Genomic DNA, 20,000 nt, shown 5'->3' on the forward strand with positions numbered 1-20,000 from the left:
ATATGGATTTAGATTTTAAACGCACATAAATAAGTCCTTTTTTAGCCGTTATCCGAAAAGTGATGAAATGGATTTGCACCTCAGCTTTTCACAAGTACATGTACATGATTGTATTTGTGTTTGTTATACAGTGAAATCTGTCAAGGCGAACACTCTGAAAAGGCGACCACCTGTCCCAGAAGACCACTACAGCTAGAACCAAGCTGTGTCATTTACAGTCAAACAGTCAAATTACCCTGGATGCGGGGACCACCTGTACACAGGCGCTGTGTTTTGAAGGTCCCTTGAGCAGTCGCCTTAGACAGGTTTCAAGTACAACACGGAAACGTACCTGATCAGGATCTGGCGCTGGGGTACATGATGTACCTTGTCCAGTGCGAGACCACTGGTGTCGCTCGACTAGCCCAAACATGTTGTACTGAACGACAATACAAAGCTTCTCACTACGAAGGCCCAGTGGTCACGGGGCTGTCAGATGGCAGTTGCACGCCCTGGGACGTGACACTTCTTTTTCTCTGCACGTGTGGGTGTGTATGTGTGTGTGTGTGTGTGTGTGTGTGTGTGTGTGTGCGTGTTAATGTGCTCTTGCGTGTATATGTGTTTGTTTGCGCAGAGAAACGCTCTTTCTACATCTACTCCATGAGCCTGTGCGTGCTGAACATCCTGGGCTGTGTTGGCTCATCGCTGGTTGATGACTACAATGAGCAGACAGGATTCTGGTGAGTTAGACTCAGTGTGTGTATCATGCTAGTCACTGTGGCAGTACAGTGGTCCCTCTATAATCCGGCACCATTTGTGCCACGGAAATCTGCTGGATTAGGGAGGGTGCTGGATTAGGGAGGGTGCTGGATTAGGGAGGGTGCTGGATTAACAAATCGGATTTGCTGCTAGAATGTGCATGAAGAGGACATTTTGGCTACCAAAAATTGTGCTGGTTTATCGAGGGTGCTGGATTAGAGAGGGACGACTGTATTAGTGTTTGCATCATGCTAGTCACTGTGGCAGTATTGTTTACACTTTGCAATCCGTTCATACAAAACTGGCATCCATGAATTATACTTTTAAAAAGTTTTGATTTGAAGTTTTTTTGGTTTGCGTTTGAAAATGTTTATTTTACGCATGTATTTCCCTGTTTTCTTCTCCAGTGTTGTACTGTGTTGTACTGTGTTGTATTGCATTTTAATCCATTTTGTTAGTTTTTGCCCATAAAGGAAGCTGGTACCCTAACTTGTTGGTGTCTTCCACGTATACCACTATTTCCCCCGTAAGAGTTGTACAGTTGCGCTCGGTGAAATCCGACCCACAGTGCATATGTGGAGCCCTCAGCATTCACAGCCCTTGACCTGGCCCTGGAAAGTGGTACGAATACGGCTACACGTACACACGTACAAGTACAGTGATGTAATCGGAACTGGTCCGGGGCGTCAGCTTTGCACTTTGGATCGGATTTCGGTGAGCGCACCTGTAGATGTATCATGAAAACACCTACACCCATTGTGTGACCCGTGCAGTTCTTCAGTGCCGCAATCGAGGCCAGAAAAGTCAATTGCTCGTATGGTTGTAAAGGATGGTTGAATTCACTGTTGGTATCAGTGGTATGGCTACAAAAAATGTGGCATGGAGTAATTGCATGGTTCACACAATGCAGGATGTACTGTTGTTTTCATGATATCTACAACTATGGGAGGGAGACGCCAAAAAGTTATGGTGCCAGTTTCCAATGAATGGACTGTAGTCACGTATCCTCTGCTGTGTGTCTGTTTGTGTGTATGTTTGTGTGTCTGTTTGTGTGTATGTTTGTGTGTATGTTTGTGTGTATGTTTGTGTGTTTGTTTGCAGCTTTGTCAGCGTCACCATGTTTGTGTACTTCAGCCTGTTCCCGCCGATGATCTACATTGTCTTCTTGCAGCCGTTCTTAGGGTAAGTCATGATTGCAGTGCTCGTCCACTTGTCATGTTCATCCACACAACGTGCTGGCTGGTCAGGTACTTTATGAGCTCTACTCCTTGCTAGTGAACTCCACCTGTGAGTTTAGGGTGACTTGTATCTAACCTGCTATGCTCACTGCTTAGCAACTGAATCTGGCATTAGGCCTGGTGTTATGAACGGCTCGTTTTCATTTGGGGATGTGTGCGTGTGTGTGTGTGTGTGTGTGTGTGTATGTGTGTATATATGTGTGTGTGTGTGTGTGTGTGTGTGTGTGTGTGTGTGTGCGTGTATGTGTGTGCGTGCCGTGCTTCCACCTATTTTGTTTTACCAGGGGCAGAACCAGTGAAGGCCAAGAATCCAACAACGAGACGTCACGACTACTCAGCTGTAATTACGGCGTTCAACCTCAGCTGAACTATTCCAGTAGCTCCGTCGCTAACGCTCGTAAAGGTATCAGCGTCTCGCAGAGCAGCACGAGTACACCTGTTGTCCGATCGCCGTCGCAGGGATCGCTCATAGACTCCAGTTACCCTGGCCAAAGCGTCGCTGACGTCTTCAGTCCGCCGAACATCTACAAGCAGCCGACGCGCAGTCTCAACGACGCTCGGCATTACGACAGCTCGAGTGGCAACAGCGACAACGACGAGGCTGGCCCGCCACCAGCAGGCATTGTGTGACACATCCTGTGCAGACAGGGAAGCTCCGACTCCGCTGACTTCTATCGCTAAGAGCTTGGCTGTACAGTACTTCAGTACATACGCTAAACAGGCTGTTGCAGTGCTGCAAGGAATGTTCGTATCTCGGGACCTCCACTTCTATCATCGTTCAATCCTATAGACTACATTCAGTAAGAGATACCAGTATGTGTGTGTGTGTGTGTGTGTGTGTGTGTGTGTGTGTGTGTGTGTGTGTGTGTGTGTGTGTGTGTGTGTGTGTGTGTGACAAATCTCATTCAGGTAAGGTCAACGTTTTGCTAAACCCTGTGATTGCTGGACATGGCCTCTAAGTGTGCCGCAGTGCGAATTTGGACCGGGACAAGCATGCGCTGCACGTACCAGGGTGCTCCTCCACGCTGAACTGGTGTCGCCAAGCCACGCACTGAGCCGGTGTGCCTATGCCACGTGCTGAACCGCCGTCGGGAGAGTCTGAACCGCCGTCGGGAGAGTCTGAACCGCCGTCGGGAGAGTCAAGCCCATTAAAGACTAGTGTACGACGGGCGGCGGATTGGTGTTCTGATCTGATCTTGGCATTCTCCGGACCAGAAGTACACCAGCACGCATCTCTTCATCTTTCAAGACATGTATGCTAAGTGTTGCTACAGCTCTGCCTGGTCAGGTATTTTGACAGCTTGTGGGGCAAGGTGGCAGGACAAACTTCGAAGACCTCGTGAGCTGCCGAAATATTCTCTAACAAAAATACGGTAGGGCTTGTCTAACTCGTACTGGTGTACTGGCTACGCGTTGCTGCTAACTAAGAACTATTGCACTGGGTGTGTGTATGCTACGCGGTGCTACAACTCTAACTTGGACTACTGCGCTGGCAGTCAGCATGTGAAGATCTGCAAGGATGCGTTGTTAGTAAAGCCTGCAGCTGCTCTGCCGTTACCGTAACCACGGTTTCCGTGCTGTTGCCATAATGACGGTTTCTGTGCTGTTGCCATGGTGACAATTTTTGTTGTGTTGGCCACTGTACCTTGGCAACGCGGTACGTGCAGTGGCTGCTGGCTCGACATCGCAACAAGGTCTCGGCCCTGGCTCCGTTTCTGCTCAGGAGGTGCAACGCAACACTGACTGCTCTCTTCCCGTGAGCCTCACCTCCTCTAGTCTTCCAATTGCTTGTATCTAGTCCTTTTTTAACCCGATTACATACTGGACTACTGCCTTTGGATTTTTAGTTTCAACTTTTCTTGGCAGTGCAGTGTGTAATGGCATTTTAATCGCCGACCTATCTTTTTAACATGCACCGCTGGGGTATGGGCGTTGCTGGTAAGAACTGCCTGCTGCTTTTACAACGGATTTTGTCCAGTAAATGTATGTGTGTTTGTATATTTTTAAAGTTTGTACTCAGGAAAGGGTGAGCAGTGTTTTATGACTGTTACACCTTGCTGTATGTGAGCAACAGTCTATTGGCCTACAGTTTTTTACACACCGTATCCGCTTTTATCCAGTCCTCACAACTCAGTCATATTTTTCCTCTCATGATTATTATTTTTTCTTCCAGCATACAGCTATTACACACATGTACACACTGTTGCCAGTTCTGTATTAATCCTAAGTGAAAACGCTTCAGAGAATGCCTTATTTTCGCCAGTACGGTCCTCTAAATCTGCCTTTATCAAGTCTTCAATACTCAGTCATATTTTCTCTGCTGATTTCTTCCGTCCTTTTACCATTACGCTGACCAAACGTGCATGCCCCTGGCTGTTTAGTTTTGCATCCAACTGTCTGTGTCATCATCTTTTGGCTCCGTCTCTCTCTCTCTCTCTCTCTCTCTCTCTCTCTCTCTCTCTCTCTCTCTCTCTCTCTCTCTCTCTCTCTCTCTCTCTCTGAGAACTCCGTGGAAACCAGCTGTCTTCCGTTTTCCTGGGACTGGATCTGTGTTTCCTACAGAGAGTTGTATAGATATTACCAGGGGGTTATGTACTCCTGATATTACCAAGAGTCCATGATCCCCCAGAGTGCACAACTGGGATGGGGTTGTGGGACTGCGTAGTCCGTGATGTACGTCATTTTTTGGGCCGGACTTGCCTCACTCCATCGACGCGGTGCACCACGGTCCACACTTATCCTACTCAGGATGTCATCCTATGACGTGCAACACGGATTTCGCCGTCCCAGATCTGATAAGTGAAGTTGTGCACTCTGGGGGATATGTACTCTTGATATTACACCTTCACCCAGCCAGACCCCAGTGGATGTTTGTGTTGTGCCCCCCCCCCCCCCCCACACACACACACACACATGAACATGATAAATACTGGTTAAAAACCAGTATTAGATAAGGGGGCATCCGGCAATATCGATAATTTTCACGAAACGAAAAAGTTTAGTTAGGACCCTCCCCCCTGAACGAAAAATAGATTGACTTGACAGCAAGAATGCCTTGATGTCTCACATATCAATATTTTTCAAAACGAAACTCCCCTTGACCCACCCACCCATATACGAAACTTTTTCTCTTCGTGTAAAAGATCGATAATTATGGACGGCCCCTAGACCTTGTTATAGTTCACGCAATTGTTAGATTGACAGCATGAAACAAGGTGGAGGACACTGTGTTCGGAAACAGTGACCTAACTGCAACCTTCCGCGGTTGGCAGAGCCCCGTTCCCTGCGGACCATTTGAACCATATGGGTAAAATTTAATAATAATAATAATAATGGGTATCGCACCCGGTGACCCTCATTATGCTAGGGGGTTAGGAGACTACTCCTGATGTCGTCTTGTTTTCTTCGCTCTTTTCTTTAACTTGTATAAAGACTTCTTTTTCTTTTTTCATCCAACTTATCACCAACCCCGTCTACAGAGAGCACCTTCTCACGACAGTGTCATGGTGATGACAAAAAACTGTTGACAGTTGACGAGCTGAGAGAAGGACGCCATGGGCAGAAGTTGGAAGAAAAAAGAAAAAGAAATCTTTATACAAGTTAAAGAAAAGAGCGAAGAAAACAAGACGACATCAGGAGTAGTCTCCTAACCCCCTAGCATAATGAGGGTCAGAACCGGGTGCGATACCCATATGGTTCAAATGGTCCGCAGGGACCGGGGCTCTGCCAACCGCGGAAGGTTGTAGTAAGGTCACTGTTTCCGAACACAGTGTCCTCCACCTTGTTTCATGCTGTCAATCTAACAATTACACATAAACATGTACGCAGTTGATCTAAGGATCACCACCAGGGAGCCCTACACATACCGGCAAGAGTGGGGGTTATGGTACTCTTGATACCGGTATGCATATGTAGGGCTCCCTGATCACCACCAACGCCCGGGCAACGGGTACCGGTAGTTGTAAAAGCCGTTATCCCATGATACGGTGCAGTGCGAAGAGTATGTTGTTCCCCTTCGATTCACAGGAGGGATTAATACCGGTACCAAGAGTACATAACCCCATGTTCTGTACTTTTGCCGGTACGCACACTTCATTTTTCAAATTGCACATGAACACATTGGACTTGTATAAATATTCGTGAATGACGAAATTATTATCTGGGTCAAGAAGTGCCTATTCACGTTACTATTGACCCCGAATTGTCACAATATTCTTTCGAAAAAGGCTGAACGAAGACAGACTGCCAGGAACTGAAGCAAAAGAGGCGCACTATCTACGACGAAATCCACAGTCATACCGGTAACCAGGTTAAAAGTCTTGAAATTAAGGTGCAAAATCCTGCATTCTGGGCACTGGGTTACAAAAAAAAGTGGTCCGGCCAAAGGCGGACCGGTTGCTTCATGTACGCCCCTGGTATTTCCACTAAAACTCGCCCGGTAGACCGAAATGACCGTAACTTCAGTGTCCGGATAACTGAGGTATGAGTGTAATAGTGCGGGGCATAGGCCCGGTTATGACAAGACCCATTACATGGATAAGTCCCAAGAGTACATAAACCGGTTTATGTACGACTTATTCATGGTCTTGTCCAGGGAGTCATAAAATACCGGTATTTTACGACTCCCTGGTCTCGTCATAGTTTTAGTGGAAGTACCAGGCCCAGCAGCCGGTCCGGTTTTTTTTTTACACAATGCCCAGAAACTGAGAATGCAGCATTTTGCACCCTAATTTCAAAAATTTCCCGGGGGGAGACCCCTCTCCCCCAACGGTGCACCGGTGGTGCTACGCGCCTGAATGGTGACAACATACGCCATATCTCTGACCATTCCCAATCAAAATGTACTGGTATGTGATTGAGAGTGATGGGCAGTGCCAGGTCCCGGACCAATCGGATGATAATTGTACTAGTAAACGAGGTTTGAGTTTGTGTACGAGTACAATTCTATTCCACACTGGAGCACACCGTACTGTCGCGGACATGGAAATCCGGTCGAATGGCCGGCGCCCTCTGTGCGTACAGAACGCTGCGTGCAGTGCACGTGTTGATCGTATTCATACTCTACTCATGGCTGTATGGACAGCGCTGGCCCTGCGGCCGCTTGATCTCCGACCGGATTTCCATGTCCAAGACAGTAGACGGTGCTCCAGTGTGGAATAGAATTGTACTCGTACACAAACTGCTGCCATGGTTACCCAGGCCACTGACAGCTACACACTGTTGCTGAGCACAGACTCAGTACAGACAGTGTCATTACCGCGTCACACTTGAACAATGCTGGGGACAGAGAGTCAGTCTACAGTAACAGCACCCTGCACTAGGCTGCAGCATATCATAACAGTCATGTATTCCATGCATGCCCACCGCTCATGATATTAATTGAGAGGTTCTATTCGACCGTTTTCCAGACAAACGTTCAGCGCACTGCATAGCTCAGGCTAGGGCACCACAACACCCAAAAGAATCACTCGGAAACCAGCGGAATTTTTCACGGGCGCCCGAGTGAAGAGTTGGAGCGCAAGTAAGTTTGAACATCATTCGCTCAGCGCACGTCACGTTCAAGACCTTGGCCAAGAACAAGGTGAAACAGAACCTCTCTCTCTCTAGCTCTATTAATCTATTTATCTACCGTATTTGCTGGAGTATAGTGCGCACTTTAGATAAACTATTTTAGGCCCTAAATCGCAGGTGTATATTATGAAAAATAGTGCAATGCATCAAACAATTGCGAAGTTTGCCACCTCTGAACCGGAGCAAACCATATGACGGAGTGCATTTCTAGTGTCTACAGCCAGCTACACTGCTAACACATGATTGGTTAGAACCCCATCAGTCGCATGTGCATTATAAATGGAAAATGGTCGATATAGTACTGTCAATGATGCTCTCAAATCTAGGCTGCGCATTATACTCCAGATATGTCTTGAATCGCCAAAACGTTACTCAAAAGAAGGGGTGCGCATCATGCTCAGGCGAGCGTTCTACTCCGGCAAATACGGTATGTCTCTGTTTCTCTCTACAGACTAGTGACAGGATGCCCAACTGTCACTAAAAGTCATGGCAAATGCCAAATCATAATTATGTCTTTTTCAGCCTGAACTGCACAAGCAGCACATGCTGCATGCCCACATAGTATACTACAGTAAAACCTGTCAAGGAGACCACCTGTCCTGGAAGACCACTGAAACCAGGACCAAGGGATGCTATTTCCAGTCAAATGACCCTGGTAACAGAGACCACGTTTTCAAGGTCTCTTGAGCGGTCGTCTTAGACAGGTTTCACTGTGCTAGTTCATGTACTGCATAATGCTGCCAGCAGATATGAATACAGTACATGCACATGCAACCTGTTTCATATCATCGGCGGTATCTTAGGTGGACACACACCAGTACATTATTACTACTAGTAGTATGCTACCGTCTACAGGCCCTGACTTTCACACGATCACATGTAACACACAACACGACCCAGTCAGTTTTGTGATACGCACAAAATAATTCTAGCTGAAAGAGCAGGTAGCCGAATAAGCAATCCATGAGACTATGGAACGGCTTAAAGCTCATATACAAAATCTGCCCTGCTAACACTCTCACTGAGTCTCAAAAGTGCAGAGCGGTGAAGGACAATTTTCCGCACAATGACAATCAGCCAGAAATTCAACAAGATGACATTTTTACGCAGCAAAATTTCGACAAGTATAATAATATTATGGATGGAGTTGCATGAAAACCGAGCAGAGAACTAAGCGAATGCCAAGAAGCACAATATCAGGTATAACGCCTAACCAGAGAGTTCTCACAGGTTGTTGGACTTGTCGTGTCCCTTCTTCATCTCATAGAAAGGCCACCAGTAGGCGAGGGACATGGCAAATACGACGGTAAACCAACGAACGTGCATATTCTTCGGCAAGGGAGCGCCTCCATTCACATAGTTGTGTTCCTGGTGAGAGAGACGAATTGGTTGCCGAGCAGCAATAGTGCGGATAGCACCAGTATTAGAAGGCCGCAAGGCCAAACGAGCAATAGATGACGACATTTTGTGTCCCTTCGATCCTAAATCCACTCGAAGACAACTCCAGTGCAGAGCACACAAGAAGTAGTTGGGAAGCGGCCTTCTTTGCAGTTTGCTGCTTACGATTTTCCCGGCTCAAATTAATCTGAAATCGGTCTGTTGTTCAATTCTCCAAGATGATTTAGCAGGATCGCCGGGACCTAAAATGCAACTTTCGATTTTGAAGTCAAGGCAACGACTTACAGTACATGTGGCATACTGACGTCATGTCAACGTCATACTAAACAATCATAAGCCATTGAATCAGTCACGTAGTTCAAAAATCGCCTTCGTCGTATTCAAAAATATTCCTTTTCCAATTCCAAGCACTCGTCTCTCAAGAATACAAGATAATAATAATAATTATAATGTCGACAGTCAAGTCACTCAACAAACCATTCATCATGATCATTGCAAAATTTAATCTCATACCACCTACCTAACACAGCGAGCCAGTCACCTAACTCTAGCTCTGAGCAGTCACAGTCATCTACTTCACAATGAATCTCGCCAACAGTAGTTGATTCTACTGTTGATCTCGCAAACAACTAAACTAGACGCAGCAAGTCTAGTTGGAGGAGAAGTCTTTTATCAAACGATATCGTGGATATGTTAGCTGCACGTTATGAACTGTTCCCTGGTGGACATGATGATGAGCATGGTCCGTTTCCAACAGCGGAAGCCTTTCTTCTGGCTGCCAAGGAAAAGTCGTTTTGTGAGTACTGTATTACACCGAATGAAGATAATTTTTTGGGACAGCACGTACGTATTGAGCACGACAACAGTGCACCCATGTACGTGTGCATACAGGGCAGGCACCATGCCAAGTCCCAGTGAAGTTCTGTTGGTCGTATTGATTTTTTGGACTCTGATGGAGAGCCAAGGATAAATTTATAGAAAGAAAAAGGACCAAGAAACTACAAGTTTAATACGCTATTAATTTTTGTTTGCTTGTTTTCATGGTTCGTTGTTGTACTGGGCAGTACGTAACACTATTCAAGGTTCAAGGTTCATGACTCCAAGCTTGTCACCTGTAGAGTCTACATGTAATGGAAACCTATCAGACGATTGTTGGTTCTGGGAAGTATTTTGTTGCACACGCACTCATGCGCGCACACGCACCTTGAACCTTGGACGCCCATCCACGATCAGGATGATAGCGGTGTCAGACAGAGCAGAAAGGGAATGTCTCTTCAAATCTCCAGGGCACACAGATGCGCGCGCGCGCGCACACACACACACACACCTGTCCTGCCCTGTCCTGTTGAGCCACTGCCATGAAGGTTACGTGGGCCCCGGAGGGGCAACTGAGAGAGAGGAGGAGCACACAGCCCTGTGACGATCCAGGTGATGCGGCAAGCGAAATCGGCGGGAGCAGGCGCAAACACATGTGAAACCCTGACGGTCCTGAACGGTCGGACGACTACAAGTCTGTGAGCAGCGATGACGGGCGCGGCCACGTGTAGACGCAAAGCAGCGGTCACAAGCCCGGCAGTGAGCGACGCAGCACAGCAGAGAAGCAGGCAGCGGCAGGTGCGCATCGACTGCTGACTGGGGGTAAGCACACTTGTGCCTTGCCAGACCTCCACGGGACCTCAACCAACGGCCACACTCCCCACACTGGCATGCACCTTTCTGCTCCGCAACCGGCTTCGCACGCTCAACCTTACACTAGTGGCGTGCGCGATCACTGGGGAGTGCAAACTGTCGGTCGCAGGTGTAGCAGGTGACGGGAGGGGGACGATGCTGGGCATCTACCGGTGCTGAGTACGCCGAGCGCCAGGTGGAACGCGACTCGCATTCAACTCGCCATTCCCCCTCGAGGCCGCGAGAACGAAGGTCAGACATAATACAATCCTTCCAGCGCCGACGAGGGCCATGAGCTGGGCGACGTGACGGAAGCGTGCCAAAGAGAACTTGCTTCGGCAGCTGGCGGTCCTCCATCCGAGCAACATGTCCGAGCCATTCAAGGCGGCTGTGCTCCACCTTCGTGCGGATGGTGTCGGGATCACCCCACCTCACGCGTAGTTGGTGATTGGTGATGTGGTCATCCCAGCATTCTTGGCGAGACACTCCCATGATCGAGCGGATGCATCGGTGGTGGAAGACAGAGCCGCTGCATATCCCGTTGAAGAGGCGTCCAACACTCCGAACCGTACAGCAAGAGCGACAAGACACAGGCGTTGAACACACACCTCCTGATGTGTAGGTCCAGGTGCTTGTTGCCAAAGATGGACTTTTGCAAAGCGCCACACGCTCGGGAGGCATTCGCAATGCGGGAGTCAACATCGCAGGATGAACGGCCGCCGCTGTGAATTACCGAACCCAGATACTTAGTAGGTAGATGCCATGCTGGTGCCAATACTGTAATTTTACAAATTGTTGGTGTGCTTTTATTTTCGGTACTTTCGGTGCAGCTGTTTCATACCTAAATTTTCAATACACCGAACAAACACTAACACGCATACTCCCATAGGGAACTGCTTCTCTGTACCGAAAATTTCTGTTCACCTAACCTGGCGTTTTGCCCTCATACCGAAAAAATTGAGCACCGAAAATTTCTGAAATTAGAGTACCCAAAAAAGGTGACCTCTCCAGGTGCGATAACTGGCGTGGGATATCTTTGCTGGATGTCGTAGGCAAGGCACTAGCAGGAGTCATTCAGCTACGCCTCCAGTCTCTGGCCAAAGAACTCCTCCCGGAATCGCAGTGTGGCTTCCGCCGTGGCCGATCATGCTCCGACATGATATTTACCATCCGCCAATTTTGGAGAAGACAGTAGAACATCAAACCAAGAGTTTCTTTGTCTTCATCGATTTGCGCAAAGCTTACGACTCGGTTCCTCGTGAGTGTCTCTGGCGGATATTGGCTAGAGCTGGCGTCCCTTCACCCATGCTGGCGGTGATCAAGTCGTTTCACACCTCAATGGCTGCTGTATTACGCATGAGTGGTACAACTGTAGATCCCTTTAGCGTTCATAATGGTCTACGCCAGGGTTGCTCAATGGCGCCCGTGCCGTTTAACATTTTCATGTGGGCCGTGGTAGGCAGATGGCAGCAGCGCGTTAGTGGTGTACCTGGTATTGGTTTCAGCTTCTCGCACAATTCTGACACTGGTAACCTCTACAGGAAGTCTCACCGCACCGACCCTGTCACTACTGCTACGGAGGCTCAGTTCGCTGATGACTCGGCATTGTTCGCTACATCGAGAGCTGGTGGCGAGGCCGCATTGACAACCTTTGACAACACGGCATCTGAATTTGGCCTCGCGGTTAGTGCCACAAAGACAAAGTTTTTGGTTGCTGGTACTGATGTGTCTGCTGCTGACTGCGTACCCCTCAGTCTAGTTGGTGTCGACATTGTCTGTGTCACCGAATTCAAGTATCTGGGTTCGGTAATTCACAGCGGCGGCCGTTCATTCACACACACACACACACTACTACTATGTACAACTGCCACAAAATGGCCACGTCGCTCCCAGAAGCGGGAGACAACAGCGAGAAAGGAAAAAGAAACAAGGAGAGTAATTGAGGTGAAAGGGGACCGTTCTACATACAGCTAGTGTTTCTGTCCTTCGGTGGCGGGTGAGGTCCTGCGGGCGGGAGAATCGTTCGCTACATAGGCTGCATTGAATGGGCAGATTAGGTCTCTGGTCCTTTCGCAGTCGTTTGCCTCGAGTACAATTATGGCGGTTAAAACCAGCCTGACTCTTCATGCAGCAATCACAGGTCGAGCAATGGTGCTGGCAGCAGTCCAAAAACACACACACACACACACACACACACACACACACTTGTACTTGTTGCTCACTGCCGAAACTGGTCACGTGGGTTTCCCCGGGAGAGGGGAGAGAGACTCAAAAGGAATCTTGGAAAGATGACTCAACTGGCTATTGAACCGCCCAACGGCCGACACCCCCTGAAATCCCCAAAACTCTGGGTGGACTTGAAAATGATCCCACTTATGGGCTCACCACACCTCAGTAAGTGGGTGAGGACAAGGTGCAGAAAAAGGATTGACGGCATCAGGGTATCCGTCCCGGGATCCAACTGCAGTTACCTCTGCCCTCAGTGAAGGTAATACGTGCTACTAGTGTGGGTAGCTAAATCAGGGTGGATCTGATACAAGCTTCACTAGCACCATTGATTACACAAGAGTTAATCTAGCCAGAAGCAGTCCATGGTTAACAGGTATGTATACTTCAAATAGAAAGTATATGAACCCTGGAACCAACAAAGGTGGCAGGTACAACATTACACCTTCAAGCAGCCGAGCCCGTTGGCAACAGACCCAACACAATGAGGCATATGTGTACCCACCAACCGAACTAGCTGGCACACACACACACACACACACACATACACGCACGCACGCACATGGACAGGCGGGCAAACAGTGCTGCTGACATGTCGCGTACGACCGTGTGCTCCATGATAGCCTTCCTCGCATTACACTGGCTGTTTGTTGTCTCTGTGTGCGGATGTGTAATATCATGTTCAATTAGTGAACAGCAATGGTTTGCTGCTGCTGTTGCCATTGTTGCTGTTGCTGCTACTCCTACGGCTGCTGTTGCGGTTGCTGCTGCTCCTACGGCTGCTGTTGCGGTTGCTGCTGTCTTGCACTATTGTCTCTATGTTTGCAGGGAAATCCCTGAGTTCTAGCCCTAGCTATCATGACAGGCATTGTGCAAAGTGCCATCTCTTGCAGTGCAGCGACGCGTCCACGTCCGATAGCCGCGGTGACGGAGGCATTGACGCCGCTGCCACCACCACCACTACCTGTAGTGACGCCGCGGCCACCACCAGCACCAGCACCACCAGCACCAGCACCAGCACCTGTCCCATGGTGCAGTGCGGCCTCCACTGCGGCGCGCGCATGCACGCCTGTAAGCTGGACGACCACGAGCAGCTGGTGTGCCCGCTGGCGACCGTCGACTGTCTGAACGTCGAGTACGGTTGCCCGGTGTCCATACAGCGCTGCAAGGTGCAGCAGCATCTACTGACGTGTCCCGCCAGCCTGGTCGTTTGTAACCTCAGGTACATTATTTTGCCTTGTCCCCTGCTTCCCATGATTGGTGTTCTCTTTATATCCAGTGGAATTGGCATGTTTAATGCTGTGCATCTAAGTGATAATAAGGCATGGAAGTATCCTAGTGAAAACTTTCAAGATGTTCAAGACCATGACATGTGTCCTTCTTCTCAGTGTGATTGATCTAAGCAAACTTCCCTTTGTATTTTTTTCATATTATCTTTGTTTTGCGTTGCCAGGTGGAAAGCTCGTCTTCCGGCCACACTCACTCCGCATTCGTCGTCACGACGACCATCAGCCTCTTCATTACCTGGTGACAAACATCTATTGAGCAGGAGTGATTTTGCGTGGCGATTGAAGCGCATGCAAGGCATCTGGGCGGGCCAGGTTGACACTGATTCAGCTGGCCTTGGCCAGTTTCGTGACCGACCGCAGGAAACGTTAGCGCAGGCTTCTGGGCCACCTGATGACACCACCGCCATTGCCAGCAGAGCTACGGTAACGGGTGGGAGTCAAGAGGATGCCGGCGACCAATTTGGAACGCTTGTTGTATGCTCTGCTGACTGCTCAGCTGCTGGTGCTGCTGGTGGTGCTGGGGCTGGTGGTGGTGTTGCTGGTGGTGGTGGTGTTGCTGGTGCTGGTGGTGGTGGTGGTGTTGCTGGTGCTAGTGCTGCTGGTGTTCATGCTGCTGATGCTAGTGCTGATACTGCTGGTGGTACTGGTGCTGCTGGTGATGTTCCGTGCCAAGGGACGAGTGCACCAAGCCGCAGCGCTTCACCTGACACACACTGCTTTGCACTCGAACCGCACAGCTGTAGGGCAACTCCGGCATGTCGGCATCCATACTTTCTATTGTTGTCGGACGAAATGAACTGGTCGGCCGTCTCCTTTCACAAGCCATTGCCCGGCTCCTTGCAGGATTTCATCATGACGCCGAAGAAGAAGAAAGAGGTTACTTTCCAACACCTCCAGGTAAAGATGTGTTGTTCTTAGTAACTTCTTACTGTTACTGGTACCGGTATGTGTGTGTGGTGGTGGGGGGGGGGGGGGGGGGGGGGGGGAGGTGCGTGCATGTGTGCGTGCGTGTGTACATGCGCGTCTGTGTGTGTTCGTGTGTGGTGCATGTTATATTTTGTGAAAAATGTGCCAAACTTGGTTGCATTCTTCAAAATGTGTACGAGTTCGGGACCTAAATCGATGTTCCCGTCAGGTTTCACTGTGAAAAAGTGAAACTGCTCAATCTCCGTACCTACAGACTACCGGTATTATGTCGACTGGATCTCCGAAAACAAATTCAATTTCCCTGGTAAATTTCCCAGGCCACCCCCAATTTAGGGCGGGAGGGGACGATCATCAAGTATATTCTTTGGTTTGGCCTACGGTGCAGTTGTCACCACAACATTCTCATGTTCAAAGTTTTTGTAACTCGCCTGTCGTAGAATTTGTTTGTAGTAAAACATGTAGAGTGGGAAAGGGAACTGTTTTAGCCCATTTGAGTCGCTTCCCATTATCAATCTGCTCTGCTTTGCTAACCCCATGATGTCTACTATGTGTGTGTAGGTGGTACGGCGACAGGAGTTTCCCGATCACATCTCCAATCTTGTGAGGTTCACGTCACAGCCGCCCATGTCGCAGTGTGCCTTCCGAACGCACGGCTGCTCGTTCCAAGTCAGCAACGTGCAGCTTGGATTCACAGGTCAGCAGTGTATGCTACAGTGTACATGATTGTGCTACGTGTGATAGAAGACCTGTCTTTAGTGACCACCTGTCTATAGAGGTCACCTGTCTTTAGAGATCACCTGTCTATAGAGATCACCTGTCTATAGAGATCACCTGTCTTTAGTGACCACCTGTCTATAGAGGTCACCTGTCTTTAGAGATCACCTGTCTATAGAGATCACCTGTCTATAGAGATCACCTGTCTTTAGAGATCACCTGTCTTTAGAGATCACCTGTCTTTAGAGATCACCTGTCTTTAGAGATCACACATTCTGCCACACAGCCAGTCTCCATAACATAGTGACATCGCCGACTAGACTTCCTACTGAATCCATCTTAGACCTAGTACTAGTACCCAAGACATTCGACAACACCCACCTATCCCAGGCCACACAAGGTAGACACTTCACCGTGAACAGCTGCACAGTTGAGCCATGCGATGCATCGGACCACCAGCTTGTCCTAGTTGACATGACAGTAACCCTCCGTTCCCTCCCAAAGGAGCAATGGGTCCAAACAAGAAAGCCGCCCATTAGTTCGATTGATATGAGTAGCTTTAGAGACCAACTGGCATCCGCATTGCTCGACACATCCACTGACACCACAACTACTACATGCCAACGAATTCAACTATTCCAACACAACGTATCTGAGGTCCTGGACAAGCACTGTCCAATGACAACCGTCAAACTACTTGTACGTGGCAAATACAAACCTGCCCCTTGGGTGGATGACGAGCTCCGGAAATTGTTGTTCAGGAGGAAGCGTTCGCACAGGAAAATGAGAAAGAACCCAGCTGACCCGCAACTAGTACAGAACTTCCGGGCACTGCAGCAGCAATGCAAACCTCTCACGCGTCGCAAGCAAGCCACATTCTTTCAGAACGAATTTATTTACAATAGGAAGAACACCAGAGGCCAATGGAATGTTCTAAACACTCTGCTTGGTCGAATCAAGATCCACCGTGAACCAGGTGCAGAGGTCAAAGCCATCACAGCTACATTCTCCGAAATAGTATCACCGGATTCGCCAACTACACCAACCGCTACAACGCACACTACACTGCCACTAGGTCAGATGCCTGAACACAACTTTTGCACTTTCGACCGCATCCCAACAAGCCTCGTAGAAGTCTACCTAAAGCGGTTGGACTGCCGTAAAGCGTGCGGCCCCGACAACGTACCCGCAGCAATCTACAAGTCTGCAGCTGACGGGATTGCCCATGTTCTCACTCCGCTATTTTCAGACTCACTACAATCTGGAACTTTCCCAACTCCGTACAAACAGGCTAACGTTCGGCCAATACATAAGCGAGGTGATCACAGCGATCCTACTAATTACAGGCCAATATCGCTCCTTCCGCAAATGTCAAAGCTGTTAGAACGCTGCGCCCTTGACCAGCTAATGGAATTCGTGCGTGGCGCTCCACAAGCAAACCGAGCACTGCCGCCTGAACAGTTCGCCTACAGAAGACAACACTCCTACGATGACTTGCTAGCCTTGGTGGCGAATGACTGGCAGCAAAGTCTGGATGCCGGTAAATTTGTGGTGGCAGCGTTTCTTGATATGTCGAAACTGACTCGAAAGCATTTGACACGGTCAATCACGACATGCTCCTGCAGGAGCTTTTCGAGATCGGCGTCGGAGATAGCGCCCTGCAATGGTTTGTGAGCTACCTACGAGGCAGGCGACAGCGAGTGGTAACACACACGTCTAGAGGTGAACTGTACGAAGCTCACAGGGGAGTTCCTCAGGGATCCACCCTCGGACCTGTGCTCTTTAACCTACCGTACTCACTTGATTAGAAGCCCCTCTCGAATAAATGCCCCTCTTGAATAATAGCCCCCCTACAAGGACTGTTTGAAAAAATACAAGCCCCTCTCGAATAGAAGTCCGGACTACTATTCGCAAAGCATGGGGTGACCAGGTAGTGCCATGTATGAAGGTCAAGTGTGCAAAGAACATCTCGTGCATGTTCATATTGGCACATGTCCTGGTCGACGTAGTGTGTGCAAACTAACTCGGGGCCGAGTTGCTGTGAATATGAAAGTTTTAGAGATTCGATTGGAATACTGGTATGGAATGAAACAATAAAAGCCCCTCTCGAATAGAAGCCCCTCTTGAATAGAAGCCTCCTCAAAATTGGTATTGAAAAAATAGAAGCCCCCGGCTTCTAATCGAGTGAGTACGGTATCTGTACGCAAATTGCCCTCGGCAGCATCTTCCAGCATGGTGCGCCAGTACGCTGACGATGTCGCCCTGTACCTAGCAGGCCACAACCTACAACAAACTACCGAAGAACTGGCCCGAGATGTGTGCCGTATCAAGGACTTCCTCAGTGAACGAGGACTAATCCTGAATGCCAGCAAGACCCAGTTCATTGTGTTCCACTCCAGATCGAAAAAAGTATGCTCCTCCCTCCGACTAACCATTGACAATGTCTCAATTCCACCAGCGACCACCGTCAAGTACCTTGGTATGACCTTTGACCAGCACCTGACATTCGCTGACCACATCAGTGCCCTTGAGCGAAAGGTAGGCGACAAGCTAGCTGTGTTTCGTAGAATCCGTGACCGTCTAACAATTGATGCAAAGAGAACCTTCTACTGCTCGTTCATACAGGCTCAACTGGAGTACGGTTCCAATGCTTTTTATCACAGTCTGCAGGCTGGGCAACAAGATCGCTTGACTTGCCTCAGCAACCGTGCAGTTAGAACTGTTTTTGGTTATCCAAGGTTCTGTGACATTTCTACTATTCTAGCCAGATACCACCTAGCTTCTATCTCCTTACGTTTGAGATTCAAATTGTTTGTACTTATTTACAGATCATTACATAAGGTGTGCAGCCCGCTCTTAACAGACTGTTTTGTGACTAGAGTCAATGCCACACACACAGCGTCAATCACCCTCTCACAGGTTACTCTGTCTCTTGCTCTTCCCCCGGCTAATAACCGCTATGGCTTGTACGCATTAAGCTTCTTAGGTGCAGATCGCTGGAATTCACTCCCTGCTTCTGTTCGTATTTGCTCCACGCTATCAGACTTCCGCTCATCTATGCAAAAACATATAGGGTACCCCGTAAGAAGGCCTTAGGCCTGTGGGAATGCCCTATTAAAAATTTAATAATAATAATAATAGAAATCACCTGTCTTTAGTGACCACCTGTCTATAGAGGTCACCTGTCTTTAGAGATCACCTGTCTATAGAGATCACCTGTCTATAGAGATCACCTGTCTATAGAGATCACCTGTCTATAGAGATCACCTGTCTTTAGAGATCACCTGTCTACAGAGATCACCTGTCTTTAGAGATCACCCGTGCCATAGTGACAACCTGTCTATAGAGGTCACCTGTCTTTAGAGATCACCTGTCTATAGAGATCACCTGTCTATAGAGATCACCTGTCTATAGAGATCACCTGTCTATAGAGATCACCTGTCTTTAGAGATCCCCTGTCTACAGAGATCACCTGTCTTTAGAGATCACCTGTCTTTAGTGACCACCTGTCTATAGAGGTCACCTGTCTTTAGAGATCACCTGTCTTTAGAGATCACCTGTCTTTAGAGATCACCTGTCTTTAGAGATCACCTGACTTTAGAGATCACCTCTGTCTTTAGAGATCACCTGTCTTTAGAGATCACCTGTCTTTAGAGATCACCTGTCTTTAGAGATCACCTGTCTTTAGAGATCACCTGTCTTTAAAGATCACCTGTCTATAGAGATCACCTGTCTTTATAGATCACCTGTCTTTAGAGATCACCTGACTTTAGAGATCACCTGTCTATAGAGATCACCTGACTTTAGAGACCACCTCTCTATAGAGACCACCACCTGTCAGTGTAAGGCCATGGATGGTGCTCCCCGAACAGCGGCACTGACCTCCCAGCCCGAAATGTCCTGATCTCTATTTCCTGTGTTTGTGTTGCTGCTGTGTGTTGTAGGAAGTAGGTTTCCTATCGGCACGACAGCCATGTGCGTGCGTAACGAAGCCGCTGACAGTGAAACCAAGCGCCGTGGCAGCCAGGGGAAACACCATCATGATACTGAAAGTAGTGGTAGTGCTGCTGCTCAGCATGATTTTGGCAGCTGCAGCTACTTCCAGTTACTGCCCCCGGAGGTAGGACTTTCTCGTCTGCTGTGAGATGGTCTGTTGCTGTGTGTGTGCGTGCATGCGTGCGTGTACACACTACCGAATGTTTGCTCCGTTTCTGAATGTCCTCTCCCTCCC

General features: G+C 48.6%; 2 protein-coding genes across 4 annotated transcripts in view; both read left to right on the forward strand.

The window, feature by feature from the left end:
* Window positions 1-4,517, forward strand: part of LOC135818563 (transmembrane protein adipocyte-associated 1 homolog) — a 13,353-nt gene extending 8,836 nt beyond the window's left edge. The window contains exons 8-10 of the mRNA XM_065331961.1: window positions 614-719; window positions 1,840-1,920; window positions 2,261-4,517. Of these exons, the coding sequence (XP_065188033.1) occupies window positions 614-719; window positions 1,840-1,920; window positions 2,261-2,606 (533 nt within the window). The 3' untranslated portion in view covers window positions 2,607-4,517. The remainder of the gene's footprint in view (window positions 1-613; window positions 720-1,839; window positions 1,921-2,260) is intronic.
* Window positions 4,518-9,408: 4,891 nt separating this feature from the next.
* Window positions 9,409-20,000, forward strand: part of LOC135818565 (uncharacterized) — a 17,861-nt gene continuing 7,269 nt past the window's right edge. For all 3 annotated transcript variants that reach the window (XR_010553697.1, XR_010553698.1, XM_065331963.1), the window contains exons 1-5: window positions 9,409-9,741; window positions 13,668-14,061; window positions 14,293-15,025; window positions 15,614-15,749; window positions 19,714-19,889. Coding sequence is in view for 1 of the 3 variants with exons in the window: in XM_065331963.1 (XP_065188035.1) it covers window positions 9,636-9,741; window positions 13,668-14,061; window positions 14,293-15,025; window positions 15,614-15,749; window positions 19,714-19,889 (1,545 nt within the window). In the remaining 2 variants the exon portion in view is untranslated. The remainder of the gene's footprint in view (window positions 9,742-13,667; window positions 14,062-14,292; window positions 15,026-15,613; window positions 15,750-19,713; window positions 19,890-20,000) is intronic.

Source organism: Sycon ciliatum, chromosome 5 (assembly GCF_964019385.1).
Source record: "Sycon ciliatum chromosome 5, ocSycCili1.1, whole genome shotgun sequence".
Taxonomy (NCBI): domain Eukaryota; kingdom Metazoa; phylum Porifera; class Calcarea; order Leucosolenida; family Sycettidae; genus Sycon; species Sycon ciliatum.